Below are 19,011 nucleotides of genomic sequence, written 5' to 3'. Positions count from 1 at the left end.
TACAGCAACCTAATCATAAACACATTTTATGGCTTTTAAGTAAGTTTTTATTGCTTTCTTTTGGAAATAAAAATTTGATTTTTTTAATATAGGAAGAATCTGCAGAATGGCGGCAGTTTCAAGCTGATCTTCAGACTGCAGTGGTCATTGCCAATGACATTAAATCTGAAGCCCAAGAGGAGATTGGTGATTTGAAACGCCGGCTACATGAGGCTCAGGAAAAAAATGAGAAACTCACAAAAGAATTGGAAGAAATAAAATCACGCAAGTATGTTTTGAGAAACCAGTTATGTACATATGTTTTAGTAGGGAACACTTAAATCCCAATTTTGTGATGTGGTATTATGGAAAGAACTTGAGGTTTGATGCGGGGTGACTGAGTTTGGATCTAGTGGAAGTTACTCAACTTTACTGGCCTCATTTTGTGACAACTTTCAAAGTTGTCAGTGTCCATAATCATAACCTCTCTTGAGGAGGCCAGAATAGTCCCTTGCATAGGGTACATTATTGTTTTCTCCTTTCTTCTAGCCCTGTGACTTTTCTTTAGATTGTAGCCTTGTGATTAAGGATGTGGACTCTGGAGGAAGGCAGACTTGTCTCCCATCCAGCTCTGCCTCTTACTAGCCGTATGATCTTGGTCAGGGCCCTCAGTTTGTTCATCTTTAAAATGAAGACAATAGCCCTGGCCGGGTAGCTCAGTTGGTTAGAGTGTTGTCCTGATACACCAAGATTCAGGTTGAACCCCTGGTCAGGGCACATATAAGAATCAACCAGTGAATGCATAAATAAGTGGAATGACAAATAAATAAAAGACAGTACTACTTGTTTTACAGTGTTGCTGTAAGGGTTAGATGAGATATGCCTCCAGGGCCATGACGAATATACTAGTACTATCAGAGACCCAAGTAAAGAACGCAGAGTGAATTTCTCCCTGTCACTCACTTTAGGAATTTTCACTTGTTTTATGCTTATAACCACATGAATCTCCACAGTAGTATTTTTTTCTCATGTAACATAGAGATCATTGGAAACCCATCAAAAGTATTAGATGAGATGACATTTGTGTTGTGCCCAGAGTTTCTCAATGAGACACTTACCTACTAGTGGGAGAGAGCAGTTTTTGGTTTGAGGTTATTATTAAGAATTTGACTATTCATTACTTTGAGTAATTCTTAAGTAAGCATGGAAAAAAACTTAGAAAAATATTTAACAGAATATCTTTGAAAAGCTATTTTATTTTATTCTTGCCTAGCTCTGGTGTAAAGCACTTCTGCATATACGCAAGTATGAAGTTGTGTGGAGGAAAGTATGGTGTGATTGTTTTGGTTTGAGCTGTTGTGTTTTTTATTTAACACCATTATTACTTGAGACTGACTGAGACTAACTATGGATATTCATACTTTGGTATTCGGTGGCTGTTTCTTGAAAATGATTAAGAGAACCTGTTACTTCAAGGAAAACAACTGACAATATTTGGTGTCAGTGATAAATATGGGCTTTCAAGTGAATGTTAGGATTTTGGAAAACTTGTATTTGCCATTGTGAGCTTGGCAGCTTTCCATATTTAAAGTTTTCCCAATGAGATCGTTGGTGATGTTAACAAATGAGCCTTTTGAAAAATACATGGTATAATGACTGCATCAACATTTGGAAAATTAATGTATCTCAATGAACCAGTATTTTCCATATGACCAATGCATGATGTAACACAATCATATGTGGGTAAAAGATTCATTCAAAGTACAAGGTAGACCAAGGGATTTTAATGGGCAGAGTAGAAAAGTGCATTTATATGGTTTCAGATTCTACATTGTAGCTAACATTTAAGTAACTACCACTTGTTGCGTTTTGGTGTAATATCAAGAAAGAATAGCCACATTTATCTAAAATAACCACAATTATTTTAATATCATTAAAGTTTTCTTTCCTTTTCCAATTACATGTCTGTGCAAAAGCCTGCTTTTTTCCCCCCACATTGCAATAGATTGAATGTACAAGAAATGAGAATCTAGCAGTATTCCATTAAGCCAGACATTAAAGAGATATGCAAAAATATAAAAACACTACTGTTCTCATTAATATTTTCTGGTTTTGAAAATACAGTCATTTTTCATAAATTCCTGGGTTTATTCTTATCTTTAGATTAATTAAATATTTTAAGTATTTCTTAGGTTTAGTTTCTAATATGCTAAATTCCAGTAGATACAACCTATACTTCGGTGTCCTCAATAATTTTTGAGAGAAAAGGGGCTCTAAGACCAAAAAGTTTGATAATCACTGCAGTACATTCTTTATTAAAACTTCTGATTGTATATCTTAAGGCAAAAAAAACTGTAAGAAGAGCCAAATGACAAATTTTCCTAAGGACTGGCTTAATTTTTGTTTACCTATAAACTTACTTGATAATTATGTGACATGCACAAACTCTTCAACTGAAATTTCATTCCATGTGAAAAGTTTTGTGTTAGCTCAGAGAATTAGAGCTGGTCAGAAATGTAGTGCAATTGATTTTTTAGATGACTCATGATCTGTCACACTGAGCATCTAGGAGACTCATGTTACTAATATGGGCTCAGTCCTAATGTGGGATCAGCCTCCCCCCCCTCCTTTGTAGAAAATTCTATTTGGAGACCACAGCAGGTTTTTAAATTTCATTTTTAAAAAAAGTATGGACTTTTTAATTTCATTTCTTTGTATTTTCTTGTCTGCACATGGTATATTAGATAGAGCCAGTCTAGATTATCTATATGTGCTGGTGAGTTCCCAGACTCTCCTGAGAGGGCCCAGGCCTTCTCAGCAGCCCAGAACCTTGAGATCCCCAGTTCTGAGTCAGAGTCTTGGCTAGTCTGCCTCCCATTTTATTGCCAGTTGATCACTGATGTTCTTACCTTACACTTACTCAGATGAAAATGGAAACTGGCCCGGGTGGGCATGGCTCAGCGGTTGAGCGTCGACCTGGGATCCAGGCGATCGGGGTTCAATTCCCAGTCAGGGCACATGCCCGGGTTGCGGGTTCGATCAATGACTCTCTCATCATTGATGTTTCTATCTCTCTCTCTCCCTCTCCTTTCCTCTCTCTGAAATCAATAAAGATATATTAAAAAATAATAATAAAATAAAATTTTAAAAAAAGAAAAGAAAATGGAAACTGATAGTTACTTAACCTACTTAGGATAACCTGATATAAAAATTTTAATATCATTTCCTGGCATTTACTAAGCAAATGAGAATATTAGACTGAGTAATTTACTCAGCTCAACTGATAGTATTTTTTCTTTTAAACTGATACTTTTTAATGCTTTTCAGTTGGGAGGGGGAAATGTATATTACCTAATATATATGTAAAAAATGCCCTGATTTCAACATTGTTTTCAGACAAGAAGAGGAGCGAGGCCGGGTGTATAACTACATGAATGCTGTTGAGAGAGATTTGGCAGCCTTAAGGCAAGGGATGGGACTGAGTAGAAGATCTTCAACTTCCTCTGAGCCAACCCCTACGGTAAAAACCCTCATCAAGTCCTTCGACAGTGCATCTCAAGGTAATTTCTTACACATTGTGCCAAGGGCAGGCAGTCATATTCACTTACCATTTGTTCTCTGGTGTAGTTTGATATTCTTTACTGTCTTACTCTCTGAGTCTCATCAAATTTCATATAGAATTAATGAGTTAGTCTTACTGAAAGGTGTTTTTTAACAGATTTGGGGAATTTCCGGCTTCAGAGATCTTGGTCTCAGACTTGTGCCTTACCCCACACAGAGGTGTGTTTTCACACATGCCTATGACTTTGAGAACTTTCTCTGTGCTTAAGAACTTCAGATGTAGGACTTCAGCCCTTTCCCTTCCTCTGAACTTTTTCAGACCTGTATCCTCAAACGCCTACTTGGCATTGACGTTGAGGTGTTTCCTAGCCATCTTATTATGTCCAAAACCAAATCTTGTCCCTCAGCTTCAGTCTTTTCTCTGTGTTAATGGCAACACCATTCCACCCATTTACTTAACCCAGAAATCTAGGAATCTTCCTTCTTCTTTAAATCTTTCTTCCTCACCTCCTAATCCATTAGCAAGTCCTCTTGATCCAGCCTCTAACACACATACCTTTGCTTTGCCTACTTCTCTCCATCTCCAGTGGCACAATCAACTGCTAGTTCAAGCCACTATCAACTGTTAATCTCAGTAACCTCCTAATTAGTCTCCCTGTTTTATTTCATGATAGATCTTATTTAAGATTTGTGTAACTCATATTATTATAGTTAGAATAAAATTCAGATCCCCATATGCCTAGATGGTTTGGCCCTGCCTTCCTCTTACCTCAGTTGAGCAGCTCTTCCTCCACCCTCTACACTGCAGCTGCACTGCTCTTTGGGTCCTGAAATAAACCAGGCTCTATATCACGTAAGCTTTTTTCCGCCTGGAAGCACATCCTCCCTACCACCTTCTAGTAACTGGCTCCTTTTCATCTCTAACCTCCTCAGCTCTGGGAAAGGGAAAGGGATGTCGTTTTTTTAAACCACTAATTGTAATGAGTCCTAAAGCTTAAATTTTCATCTAGAAATCTTTGAACTTCATGATAGGCTCTATTCTAATTCACTGTAATAAGAGTAGAATTCCTAGAATCTGTATTCTGTGGTTATGCACAAATCAGTTTTAATTTACTTAAAATCAGAACAAAATTCACTTGTATACAATCACACATACTTCTGGTATACAGACATTTTGGAGAAGAATTAGGCAGTATCTGCCAATTTAAAATGTCATGTTCACAGACCCTGAAGTTTTTGTGTGTGTGTGTGTTTTTAATATATCTTTATTGATTTCAGAGAGAGGAAGGGAGAGGGGGAGAGAGAGAGAGATAGAAACATCAGTAATGAGTCATCATTGATTGGCTGCCTCTTGCATGCCCCTGACTTGGGATTGAGCCTGCAACCTGGGCATGTACCCTGACTAGGAATTGAACCACGATCTCCTGGATCCTAGGTCAATGCTCAACCGCTGAGCCATGCCCGGCTGGGGCCCCCGAAGTTCTTATATATGACACTGGCACAAGAGTATAAAGATAGAAAGATAGAAAATTTTCAATGTAGTGTTTGAAAAAATGGAAAACGTGGAAATTGCTTAACTGCCCATTAAAATGGTTAAGTCAGTTATAACTTATCAGTACAGAATATTGTGCATCCTTTAGTAAGGATGAGGTACACCTTGCTCGAAGCACTGGTGTTAAAATATGTCTGCAATTCTTTATAGCAAATTGACCGTGTGGTCTCATTTTTTAAAAGTACAGAGATGTTTTCATTGAAAGTGCAAAAAAGATGCACTCTGTACTGCTTTTAGTGGCTAACTCTGTTTAATATGATGGGGTAAGATGAAAGAGGACTTTGAAAATGTATATTCTAAAATAAAATGATAATGGAATGCCTACACTAAATTAAAATCATGCAATTATTGAAAATAATAAAATGAGCTTTAATGCAAAAAGATAATCTGCTTCTATACTGTCCTTTTTAAAAAAAAAATTTTATTTTATTGATTTCTGAGAGAGGAAGGGTTAGGAAGAGAGAAATAGAAACATAAATGCTGGGCAGCATGGCTGGGAGTGTTCAGTGGAGGTTAGCATCAGTCTCGACAGTTTCCAGGGGAGCTGAGAGCATTGGTTAATATGTTGAACTCATAAGGGGAGACCAGTTACAAAAGCTTCCACTGCACCATGATGCATTCATTATGTACTTGTTTGTTTGTTTTCTAGTACCAAACCCTACTGCAGCCACAATTCCTCGAACACCTCTGAGTCCAAGTCCTATGAAAACGCCCCCTGCGGCAGCTGTCTCCCCTATGCAGGTAAGTGCCTGTGACTGCAGAGGCTCTGGGGGTCTCAGCACCTGAAAGGTTGTCCTCTTCAAAATTATTTACCCTTATGTCAGGTGGGATGGGGAGCAAATGACTAGGGATATAGTTGGAATTTCCCCCCCTAAAATACTGTGAATATACATAATTGAAATAAATTATGTAAATGTCAGTTGTGTTATTCTGAAAATCTCTAATAGTGATAGCTAACAACTATTGAACACTTAACTATATGTTCATCACTGTTCCAAATACTTTGTAGTGTTAATTTATTTAATCCTCACAGCAGCTCTGTTGGGTATTAGGTACTATTCTTATCCCTAGTTTTCATATGTGGAAACTGAGGCCCAGAAGGGTAAACAACTTGCTGAGGGTCATACAATTAAGAAGTGGTAGAGCAGGGATTTGAACCGGGGTAGTGTGGCTTCAGAGACCATGCTTTTATCCGCTATGCTAAGTTATTTCTCTAGGTTGAATATGTAGTTGGTGTGTCTCAGCCTCTACTGTGCATAACAAGTCATTCCAAAACTTAGTGGCTTAAAATAGCAATTTTACTATTTTTCACATTTCTCTGGGTTGACTAGGTAGTTCTTTGCTTGCATTGCCTGGGCTCACTCCAGAAGCTGTACCTAGTTAGAGGGTTGGGGGGGCCTGGGCTCAGCAGGGATGGCTGGGCTACTCTCTCCGTGTGGTCTTTTCTCTCAGGCTCCTGCATGGCATGGTGTCTCAAGCTCCAAGAGAGTGAAAGTGAAAGTGAGCAAACCCTGTAAAGACCTAGGCTTGGAATTTGGACTCTGTCACTTCTGTCTCATGTCTTTGGTCTAAACAAGTCATAAGGCCAGCCCAGATTCAGGGTGGGAGGGTCTGCACAAGGCATGAATTCAGAGAAGTGTGATTCATTGTGTGCTGTTTTGTAGCAGTCTAGCACAAGGGCGTTGGTGATCCATTACAAACAGGTTTCAGAAGGTGCTCTTCCTTGCCACTCTGGAAATGCAAACCAGAGTCAGGGCAGATGGTTGTTCCTCTGTAGTGCTCAAGCGGCCCTCTCATTATGCTCTTGCTGGTAAGCCCCTTTTGGGAAGAGTGGCTGAGGTAGAGTTTTCCACATAGGTGAGAGTAGCCAAAGGAAAAATGGCCTAAAACTATTACCTTGTGATACAGGGTAGCCTTGGCTGCACCTCTTTCCTAAAAAAGAGGGTTTGGGAGCATTTTCTTTGAGTGGAGCCTTTTGTACTTGTTTAACTACTGGCCATGTAGTTAGTGAGTGAACTTTTAAACTTTTTTCTTTGTAAAGTTTATTTTCAAAATGTGCTTCCTCTGCATTTGTGATGTTGCAAGTTAGTATCTTTGCATTTACATTTATGTAGAAGATATACTCAAAATTTAAAAGGAAGGCAAAGGGCATTCCATAATTCATCTATAATGAGCTTTTTATATGCTTGTAGTAATTAAACTTCTAAAGACCTGAAGATATAAATAAAAGCAAAGTACAGGTGCGTAATATAATAAACTGAGTGTTGAAATTTAATGGACAAGGCATCACTTTGTAAATCTTTGTAAAGATAAGAAGTGAAAAAGCTCATTTCTCTAACTTGAAAGAACTAATAATTACAAGCCATCTTCAGTAGCTTTTTAGCACTTGATTAGTTAGCACAGTTCTTCTCAAACCTAATTTTCCATAAAAATCACATAGAGAGTTTTAAAACACGTAGATTCCCAGGCCTCATCCCAATAAATAAGAATCTCTGGGGAATAGGGCTTAAGATTGGGATTGTTAGTTTTTCAGAACTCCCTGGGTAGGAATTCCACTTTTGGCTCTGAGGGAGTAATGTGCTTGATTACTCTGTCATCACAAACAGCTAGAAAGCTAGACAAAATAATAGTAAGCAATTATATTCAGACATTGTACAACAGGCAGTGTAAGACTGTGATCCATAAATAAAAGTTAAGAAATAGCCCGGCCGGGTGGGGTTCAGTGGTTGAGCATCAACGTAGGATCCAGGCGATCGGGGTTCGATTCCCAGTCAGGGCACATGCCCAGGTTGCGGGCTCCATCCCCAGTTGGGGGCGTGCAGGAGGCAGCCGATCAATGACTCTCTCATCATTGATGTTTCTATCTCTCTCTCCCTCTCCTTTCCTCTCTCTGAAATCAATAAAGATATATTTAAAAAAAAAAAAAGTTTAGAAATAAGTTAAATCCTACTGTGGCCCACACTTTTCCTGTTGGCAATGTCCAGATGGTGGTATAGGGAAGATGAGCCCAGATGGAGCAGGGAAAGGGAAACCAATGGATCTGAGGATACGCACACAGATCAGTGTTGAGGAGAATGAGCGAGCTAGAGTTTGCAGGCCACGTACCTGGGAGATGGGAGCTACGCAGAAAAGGAGGTCTAGAACTATGTACATATCCCTTTGCGTACCCCTGCAACACTGGGTACGAACAGTTCTCCAGGAAAGAATAGTAACCAGGGGACTGTCAGACAAATGTTTCCCATAGTTCACAGGGGGCAGGTAATCATTTGAGCTCCCACTGGCTACTGTAGAAAAACCACTTTGAACACATTCATCAGAAACCCCTAAGGGCCACACTGTAAAGTGGAACTAAGTAGCCCTTGTGTAAACACTATTCTAGACCTGCCCTAAATGATCTTAAAAATAAGCCTCCAAAGAACCAAGGAGATCCATAAGTAACTGTGGGCAGCCTCTGAACCGCTTCCCTAGCCTCCAATGTGCCCCTCCTGGTAGTCATGCTCTTTGCAGTCTGCCCCTCTGGAGCTGTGGCTGGGCTCCGTGACTTGCTCCTGATAAACAGAATGTGGCAGCAGTAATAGGCTGTCACTCGCAAGGTAAGGCTGTGAGAAGATTAGCTTCTGTCTTGAGTGCTCCTTTTGCAGTCTCATAGATCTAGTCATGCCAGTGAGAGATTGGAAATTGAAATACTTAGCAATAAATTTAATAAAATACTGTATAAGACATGTACAATGAAAATAAAAATATTGCTGAAAGAAATTAAGTAATAAATGGAACAATACATTATATTAATGGATTAGAAGACTCATTATTGTTCATATCTTACAGTTCTCCCTCACACTGATCTATAAAGTCAACACAACCCCAGTTACATTCCCAGCATGCTATTTGTGGAAATTGATAATATAATTTTTAATTTATATGGAAATTCAAAAGACCCTGAATATTTAAAGCATTTGGGGGGGAAAAAGAAACAAATTTGGAGGACTTACACTACCTGATTTTAGCACTTAAAGTAATTAAGACAGGGTGGTACTTACATAAGTTTGAATGTAGACATTAGATCGGTAGAATAGATAGAAATCCAGAAATAGGTCACTTTAATTTTCAGCAGAGGTGCCAAGGTAATTCAGTTGGAGAGGGGTAGCCTTTCAACAAAGGATTCTGGAACAACTAGACATTCATGTGGGGAGAAAATAACCAAACCTCTTACCTCATGGCATTTATGAAAATCTAAATTGACTGTAGACCTAAATGTAATAGTTAAAACTACAAAACTGCTAGATGAAAACATTAGAGAAAATCTTCATGACCTTCAGGAAGGCAATGATTTTTTTATTTAGGACACAAAAAAGAATGAACCATATAAAAATTCATGAATTTGGCATCAAAATTTATTTTTTTAATTATTATTATTTTTTAATATATCTTTATTGATTTCAGAGAGAGGAAAGGATAGGGAGGGAGAGAGATAGAAACATCAATGATGAGAGAGTCATTGATCGAGCCCACAACTCAGGCATGTGCCCTGACCAGGAATCGAACCCTGATCGCCTGGATCCTAGGTCGATGCTCAACCTCTGAGCCACGCCCGGCCGGGCTGGCATCAAAATTTAAAACTTTTTTGAAAGACATTGAGAAAATGAAAAGACAAGTTATAGACTGGGGAGAGTATATTCATAATACAGCTATCCATCAAAAGACTTCTATTTAAAGAAGACTTGTTTGCCTTCTAGTTAATAATAAACAAATGATTTGTAAAAACCCTTTCCAAAAGAAGATATAAAAATGGCCAAGAAACACATAAAAATGTAACATCATGCGTCGGTGGGAAGTGAAAATTAAATCCATGGTGAGGTCCTACTACACACCCTGTAGGATGTCTAAAATGACAAGACCATATTAAATGTTGGTGAGGATGTGGAGAAACTGAACTTCTCGAACACTTCTCCTGGGAAAGTGAAATGTGTAATTATAAGTTAGCTAGATGAAAAAGGACTGGGCAGAAGCTGAGGAAATAAGCCTGAGAAAAAGAGAGATGGTCAACAGCATGGTCTGTGGAAATAAGCATTTTGGTGGTGTTTGAACATCATGGTAAGGAGCAGGAGATGAAGCAGAAGAACTGAGAGGTTTTCAGTGTTTGGTGCATACTTCTGGCTGCTCACAGAGGGATGTATGTATAAGACTGGATTGAGGAAGCTGGTAATAAAGCTTATGAAGGGTTGTATTGGGTCGGTTGTAGTCAGAGAGTAGGTGACAGAATTCAAATCTATCTGGAACCAGGGCATGAATTGAATGGCTGATAAAAGTACAATAGGAGCACATCTTTCTTTAATTGGTATGTGATATTTAAGAATTCCCTTTAAACAAAATAATGAGATTATACACAGAATACCAGTGGTTGCCAGGGGTCAGTGATGTGGGGTCAGGGAAGGAAAGGGAAGATGTAACTGTAAAAGGGCCATAGGAGGGATCCTTGTGGTGATGGAAACATTCTGTCTGTATATACCAATGTCAGTGTCTTTATTGTGACATTATACTGTAGATATACAACATGTTATCTTTGAGGAAAACTGGGCATGTGGGATCTTTCTGTTTTAAAATGATATATTGGTCATGTTATATGCCAGGGCAGGGGGGAGTTTCAGCCTTGTAACAGTTTGAAAGGGATCATGCAAATTCATAACTAAATATTTACTCTCTTTAGCTTTCTATGTGAGTCCCAGCTCTAGATTTAACTTAACTTGATAATGTTTATCTTATGATTTCAGAGACATTCCATAAGTGGACCAATTTCTACATCTAAACCCCTGACAGCCCTGTCAGATAAGAGACCAAACTATGGGGAAATCCCTGTTCAAGGTACATCTCATATGTTGCAGTATTTCACTTTTATTATTAACTTTTGAATTCTGACCTTTTTTTAGCTAACTAAATTGTTATCTTCTTTGTTCTTGACATTGTTTAAGCCAGTCTGGTATACATCTTTCTCAGAAGTTTACTAATAATATATCTTAATTACAAATGGGAAGGTTAGTTATTAATAAGTGCATCTCGGAAGACAGCTCTCTCATAGCATCATGATAAGTAATAGAGAGTTTTTATTCTTAGGCACTGTGTTTTCATAGTTTTTCATGGTGTGCGGATTGTTATCTCCATTTTACAGACACTGAAAAGGCTTCATAAAGTATCTTAATGCAGGTTAATACAGTTACTGAATGGTAGACATGGGCAGTCAGACTTCAAAGCCCCCCCCCCCCCCCTTTTTAATATATCTTTATTGATTTCAGAGAGAGGAAGGGAGGAGGGGGCAGAGAGAGAGAGAGAAACATCAATGATGAAAGAATTATTGACTGGCTGCCTCCTGCATGCCCCTGACTGGGGGGTTGAGCCCGCAACCAGGGTATGTGCCCTGACTGGTAATGAACCTTGATCTCCTGGATCCTAGGTTGATGCTCAACCACTGAGCCATGCCTGACCGGGCAAAGCCCCTTTTTTTAAAATTTACCTTTTAATCCTCACTGGTGGGCACGCTGCAGAGAGAGAGGGAGGGGAGGAAAGGAGAAGGGGAGGGGGAGGGAAAGGGAAAGCAAAAAGGAAAGGGAAAGATATGAGAGAAAAACATTGAGCAACTCCCTTCAGTATGTGCCCCAAACAGAGATCAAACCCCCAACCCAGGTATGTGCCCTGACGTGGAATCAAACCGGCAGCTTTTTGGTGCACAGGACTACGGCTCAACCAATTGAGCCACACCGGCCAAGGCTCCAAAGTCCATTTTTAAAATTTCTGTGCTCTCTATTGTTCATAAGAAGAAACTGAGACTCTGGAAGATGAGGCCCAGTAATTCTTTTCTGCACTTGTAAAGGGGCTTGCCCATTTTCAGACAGCTATCTAGGGTAGAGTCAGTACCAGAACCCAGGTCTCCTCCCTTTTAAGGTCAGAGCTCCTCTTATCCACACTGCATTTTATGTGCAGTGCTGAAGTGCATTGGAAAAATGGATTGTGGCATTGGTATGGTGCTGTGAAAAGCAATACTTCATTTGGGTTAGTTGTGGAGATGCCCAGCAGGTATGCACATCACTCAGAACCTAGGCTGCCTCTTAGCTTATAGAGGCCAGTCATGTGTTCCTTTGTGTGTTCTCTTGGTTATAGGCTCTGTGGGTAAGACTACACGGTTCTGACAGATGTGGGGAAGAAATAAGCAGACTTGTGAGAATAATTCCATTAAAGAGCCTAGAGGACTGGCTCCATGGACTCCCATGTACCACCAGTGCAGGAAGAGTTCAGTTTGGCAATGGAACTGGTCCTATACCTGCCAGTCCTGAGTGTTCAAATAAGCTGCTCGTACACACATTTAGGTGACAATGGAAGATGGTACTGCTGTTGCTTTCCCTGCACAAAGACTTGCCTTCTGTCCCTGCTCCTTGGCTTGTGGTTTGTCTGTCAATTATAACCCTGAGGTCTTTTCTCCCCTTAGAAGGTCCTCTGGCTATGGGAACAAATAGTGGAAGGTTTAAAGTCCCTCTTTACACCTTAACCCTGTTCCCACCCTCACCTCCCAGATGTATCCATCAAGGATTATGTATGTGTATGGTGCATAGATCATTGGCCTCACATCGGCCCTCACAGGGCTTTTGACCTGTTTGACACTGTTTCCTTGTTTGTAAATGGGGAATAATCATGAGTATCTAGCTCATGGGGTTCTTAAATCTCTCTCTTCCCAGGATCTCTTAAACCCTGCAGTCGGGCTTTCACCCTTAACTTTTTCATCAACATGTTTTCATCGAGGTTGCCAATCTTGTTTCACTAACCCAGTCAGCTTTCAGTTCTAATCTCCTGTGAACTTTCAGCAGCATTTGGCCCTATTGAGCACTCCCTTTTCCAGGATGTTCTTTTTGGTTTTCATGGTGCCACATGCTTGCATCTTCTCTTTCCTCCTTGGCTGCTCCTCTGGCTCCTGTGCTCGTTCCTCCTCCCTAACCAGTAGTGGTGGTGTGCCCTAGAGCTCCATCCTAGGCCTGTCTTCTCTCTGTCTGTATTCACCCTGTCATTGTATCCTGTGTCTGTCTCTATTTTTAACTACTGTTTTTATTCTGAGAACTGCCAAATTTATATCTTCAGCTTGTTCCTCTCCTTGGGACTGTAGATTCATATATCCAATTGTTTATTTGACATTGCCATTTTGATGTTGAATACTCTTAGACTGAGATCGTCCAGGACAAGATTCCTGCATTTTTCAAACTTATTCAGTCTGTATCTGCCTTCTCCACCTTAGTTAATGGCAATTTTATTTCTCAGAAACTTTGGAGTCAGTATTAATTCCCTTTGGAGTCATGTCTCAGACCCCATATCTGAGACCTGTTCAGTTCTTTAGGAAACCCCATTGGCTCTACTTTCAAAATATATCCAGAATCAGAACATTGCTCTTCCTCCACTACCACCTTCTTTCTTGGTCAAAGCCACCACCATCTCTCACCTGGATTCTGGCAAAAGATTTCCTAATCTCTCTCCCAGTCTATTCTTAACCCTACAGCCAGCATAATCTTGAAAACTATAAATTGGGACATGCCACTTTACTCAGAACCCTCCAATGTCTCCCATTTCTTTCAGAAAAACTAGAGTTTTTTTTAGTGGCCTCCAGACGCTCCTAGCCTGGCCTCAGTTGCCTCTCTGGCTGTAATACCTTTTTCTCTGTTGGTCACTCTGCCCAGCCACACTGGCTTCCTTGCTATCCTGGGGCACTCAAGCACACTCCTGACATAGTAGGCTTATGGCGGCTCTTCCTCTGTTGGAACACTTGTCTAGGAAGAGGGCTTGCTCTTGCAAGATTTCCTTCAGATTTCACCTGGGTGAGGTCCTGAACACCATATTTATAACTGTAATCTTTTCTTCATATACCTCTTTCTCTGATCTCTCTCTCTCAACCTTAGCGCTCATCCCTTCTAACATACTATATAGTTTACTTATCTATAACTGTTTGTGAACTTTTTCTTAGTAGCACATGTGGCTGAGAATGATGGCTCTTAATTGTCCACGAGTAAAAGATTTTAGTTCATTTCAAGGCAGCCAAGGCCTGCAGGGTTTTGCAGTGGCTGTGAGAAAGCATCAACACACATTATGTTTTGGGAATCTTAAAAGAGCTGCGTGCACTGAGAGCAGTGATGGAAGCCAAGGGTCCAGGAGCACTCCCAGTCCCCTGCCTGTTACATATGCCCCAGTTCTGTCAGTAAAGTCAGCCTTCTGACCTGCAGTCACAGTCAACTACAGTTGGAGCCAGGAACCAGGACGCCACAGCCTTTGAGAATGTGTATAACCCTGGGCCTGTGACAACCCTGTGGGAGAGGCCCCTATCTGGAGAGCACTGAGGTGATCCTGGGACACCAAAGAATGCTGAGTCCCTAGGCTCCAGTGACCCTGGAGGAGGGCATGGATGCTGTAGTGAGAAATGGGGCCTCTCCAAACTTCCTAAAGCCAGGCTGAAGCCAACCCTTGAGGCCTTCTCCCCTTTTTATTGCCACCCTCCAGGCTCGTCTTAATTTGCTCACAGCAGGGCAAGGTTTACCAGGGAAAGCCAGCACCTACAGTGTTTCTTGAACTTACCTACTGATAAGACTTGCCTGAGTCACCTGACCAAATCGGGAACCCTGGGCCTTACCTCAGCTCTGTTGACGTGGGCTCTCCTGGAAAGGGAATTTGGAAAGTTCATTTTCATAAGCACCCCAAGTGAACCCTTTAGAAAAAGACAAATTTGGGAAATTAGGCAAAGATTATTATTTCATTTTTCCTGTTGCCTTGGCTTTTGTGGGTGGGGAATGGGGTGTGGAAGGCCTGTGAGCCAAGGTTATTGAAAACACAGACTAAATGTGTTAAGTGTCTCTGGGGCCTTCTGAATCAAATCTTTTTCTGGCTTTCCTCATTTTATTATCAGGTAATGTATCACACGATAATGCCATTGGGCATGGAGTGTATGTGGTCAGTCTGTGTTAATGACGGTCTAATTCTCCACTTCAGTCTGTTATAATGCCTTAATGGGGCTTAGTGGAAACAGTGCAAAGACAGGAGACAGAGGGAAACACACTTAGGCGAATTTTTATCTGAGAATTTGTTGATAGTGTGATCTTTTCTTACACAGTCACTAGAAAAAGAACCACTTACAAAACTGAGAACAACCAAATGATTCTTGGTAATAAAAAGCCACCATAGTTATCCAGACTTTTCTTCCTCGACTGTGTCTTTTATCTTGCCATAAATTAAAAAAACAGTCTAATTTTCATTTTGAGAGTTTTAGTGCCTTCATTACTGAAATTTAAAAAGCTGCAGCCTCTTGTTCTACTACACTTAAGTTAGAGAATTTGTGGGTCTTTTCCAGTTAAGTATTTTATAATAGGTGTGGGTTTTTCATTCTATTTTAGCATCATGCTAATGTCAGTTGCAGAATGTTTCAGACCAACGAAATCTTATTATAAATGGACTAATCAAATGCTCTTTTGCCAGCAGTTGAGTTAAATGGCTAGGGCCATGACTGGTGTCCCCTCAGTAAGTCTTTAATAGACAGGATGTGAATTAGTACTTGTGGCCAAAGCAGGAAAGGATAGATCTAGTACCAGATACATGGATACAGGTAGTTGACAAGGTCTTTACTGTCCCCATTTGCACAGTGATCTTACAAGGTTAAGTGAAGACCTCAGCTGATGGTTCACATGGTTGGAGAGCCTGAGGTTGCCCAGTATCAGCATGATCTTGTCAATGCAATGTCTTTGCCACCAGCTCAGACATACAGATATCCGAGAAAGTTGATTAGACTAAGTGGAATCATGTTCCGTAAAGAAATTCATACTGTTACCTGTCCAAATTGTATTACTTGAGGCTTAGAGAGATAATTTTTTTGTTTCAATCTTCACCTGAAATTTTTTAAAAATTCAATTTAGAGAGAGAGAGAGAAACATCCATGTGAGGGAGAAACATCAATCAGTTGCCTCCCATACTTGCCTGGACCAGGGATCGAACCTGCAACCTTTTGGTGTACGGGATGATGCTCCAACCAACCAAGCCACCCAGCCAGGGCTTTAAAAATTCAGTATTTTGAAAAAATTGATTTATGGGAAGGGCACATATAATAAACATGACACAAAGTTGGGAGATTTTACTACTAGAGTGCCACATCTTTGTTGAAAGTTGTTGTCTCTTTACTTTTAAGTTAAAATAAAGAAAAGAAAAGGAAGCCTCTATTTTAAAAGTTTCATAGCAATTTTCATTTTCTAAAGCGTAGATCTAAATCAGATTCTGTCTCAGCCCTAGATCCAGCCCAGTGGGGAAATTGTCAGGAGAAATGGAGATAGAAATCCTACCCTCCTGTATTTGTAGTCTAATGGATATCTACTCACTTCTAAAGCCCCTCCACCCCCATCTTCCCTATCTTTTCTGTGCTGCTTGATATTTGTTTTGATAAACCAAAGTAACTAGGCTCCTGTTTTTTCGATATATTATCATGAAAGTTTTTAAGCATACGGAAAAATGGAAAGAAATTGTATAGTGAATATTTGCATCTCACTATCTAGATTCTACAGCATTTTCCTATATTCTCTCCTTTTAAAAAGTTTTTTTATTGAATTTATTGGGGTGACAGTTAACAAAATTATACAGGTTTCAGATGTACTCTGATATTCTCTTTATCACATATTTATCCATCCCTCTAATCTTTCCATCACTTTTTAATGCTTTTCACAATAAGTTGTAGTCAATACACATGAGCATGCATTGCAGTATTTAAGGTGTTCTCTCTGTCTTTAACCTCTTCCTTTTGAGATCAGTTTAGACTTACAGAAGAGTTGCAAAAATATTAGTCGTCTTATACCCCTCACCCAGGTTCCCTTATGTGAACATCCTGTGTAACTATAGAGTAATTATCAAAAGTAAGAAATCAATATCATTGAAATGTTATTAACCTAAACTACAGACTTTATTTGGATTTCACCAAATTTTTCACTGATGTTCATTTTCTGTTACAGGATCAAATCTAGGATCCCACTTTGCATTTAGTTGTCTTATCTCCTTAAGTCTCTACCAGTCTGCCAACAGTTCATCAGTCTTTTCCTGTCTTTTGTGACCTTGACATTTTTGAAGAATACTGCTCAGTTATTTTTTAGAATATCAGTATGGGTTTGTCTGACTTTGTTTGTTTGTTTCCCCTGATTAGGTTGAGGTTATATATTATTAGGAAGGATTATATCAGGGTATACATCAGGGGATACATGATGTCAGTGTGTCTTATTGGTGATGTTGACCTTGATCACTTGGTTAAGGTGGCTGTCTGCTAGTAATTAATATTTTATTCCTGCTTAAACTTTCTCTCACTGATTTTTAGCATCTGTATATGCTAAAATAATTATTAGCTATATGCTAATAATTTCTAATAATTACTGTGGTGTTCTAGTGGTGATTTCCTATTTCCTTATTCTTTTTGTAAGGAATTATTTATATTATGTTATTATACTTAATGTTATATTTATAGCATTTATTTGTATTAGCATAGACTCATGGATATTTATTTCATTCTTTGGATTATAATCTATTACTATTGTTATTTTGTTGCTCAAGTTATTCCAGCCGTGGCCATTGGGAGCTCTTTCACATGGACTCCTTGCTCTCTTGATGCACCATTCCCCTCCAACCCTCCAAAAGCATTTTCTTTTGGGCACTCCAGTATGATCCAGACTGCCCCCCCCCCCCCCCCCCCCAGCTCTGGAATCAACTAATTCTCCAAAGAGCCCTGGTTACTTTTATTAGAGAATAATATTTAGAAAACAAGATCTGGATGCTAAATGTACTTATTGCTACTGAGGTTTCAAAGTTCCCAGTCCCTTTCTGGGTAGAGTTAGGAAATGAAGGGACAACTGCCTGTACCTATTTATTTCTATGATTTCTAAAATAAGAGAGAATTAAGTAGCACACCTAATATGCTCGTGTTACTGCTGTCTGTCGGAAGTGAACAGAATATCTCTGTTTAGATTTATCCTTTCATCTTAGCTGTGGATCTCATCCCCTTGGGCTTTCATAGATGCTATTAGCCTCACACTGTGATTGCCCTCTACACATATCTTCAACTTTACCCTCTCTGCTGGCTCCCTTCCATTGTCATTTTAAAATGCTCAAATGTCACTTGGCTTGGGGTGGTGAACACACAATACAGTGTACAGATGATGTGCTGTAGAATTGTGCACCTGAAACCTGTATGATTTTGTTAACCAGTGTCACCCCAATAAATTCAGTAAAAACAAAGATAAAATAAAATGTTCACATCTCTCCTATGTTAAGAAAAAGAAAAAAAAATCCTCTCCCTCTTCCTACCTCCTCTAGCTACTATACTTTCTCTCTTTTCCCTGCACAATTTGTCTCCTTCCTGTCTCCCACTCGTCAATACATTCTTATCTTACTTTTGTCCCCACTAATGTATGAAATTGCTCTGACCAAGATTACCCTAACCTCCTTGTCATCATGTTCATTCATTATCACATTATCAGCTATATGTTAATAATTTCAAAAACTATATTCACTCTGACTTTTCTTCTGAACTCCCTTGCTAGCTGCCTTTTCCTTATCTTTCCCTGGGTATCTTATATGGTCCTCAAATTCAATGTGTTCCCATCTCATTTCCTCCTATTTCTTTCCCTTTCTTACGTCTGTATGTGGAACCTCCTTTCCTCTCACTTCCATATCTAGTAGGTCAGCAAGTTTGTTGATTCTACCTATTTGAAGAGCCTCTGAATCTTCTCTTCTTCTCCTCTGGTACCACCCAAGTCAAACACATTTTTATGTCTACTCTGTACAATCGGTTTTTTTCTAATCAACTGCAGCCAAAAAAATGCTTAACTAATAAAACCTTTATTGGTTCCCCATTGCTAACAGAATAAAATCCAAATTCC

At 39.6% G+C, this 19,011-nt stretch overlaps 1 protein-coding gene across 3 annotated transcripts in view; it reads left to right on the top strand.

The window, feature by feature from the left end:
• Window positions 1-19,011, top strand: part of SPECC1L (sperm antigen with calponin homology and coiled-coil domains 1 like) — a 109,257-nt gene that overhangs the window by 46,567 nt on the left and 43,679 nt on the right. For all 3 annotated transcript variants that reach the window (XM_087828557.1, XM_087828558.1, XM_016204292.2), the window contains 4 exons: window positions 93-268; window positions 3,376-3,539; window positions 5,742-5,833; window positions 10,861-10,951. In XM_087828557.1, coding sequence (XP_087684683.1) covers window positions 93-268; window positions 3,376-3,539; window positions 5,742-5,833; window positions 10,861-10,951 — 523 coding nt within the window. The remainder of the gene's footprint in view (window positions 1-92; window positions 269-3,375; window positions 3,540-5,741; window positions 5,834-10,860; window positions 10,952-19,011) is intronic.

Source organism: Miniopterus natalensis, chromosome 20 (genome assembly GCF_054644295.1).
Source record: "Miniopterus natalensis isolate mMinNat1 chromosome 20, mMinNat1.hap1, whole genome shotgun sequence".
In the NCBI taxonomy this organism is placed as follows: Eukaryota; Metazoa; Chordata; class Mammalia; order Chiroptera; family Miniopteridae; genus Miniopterus; species Miniopterus natalensis.
This window is presented reverse-complemented; position numbering and strand designations above follow the sequence as displayed.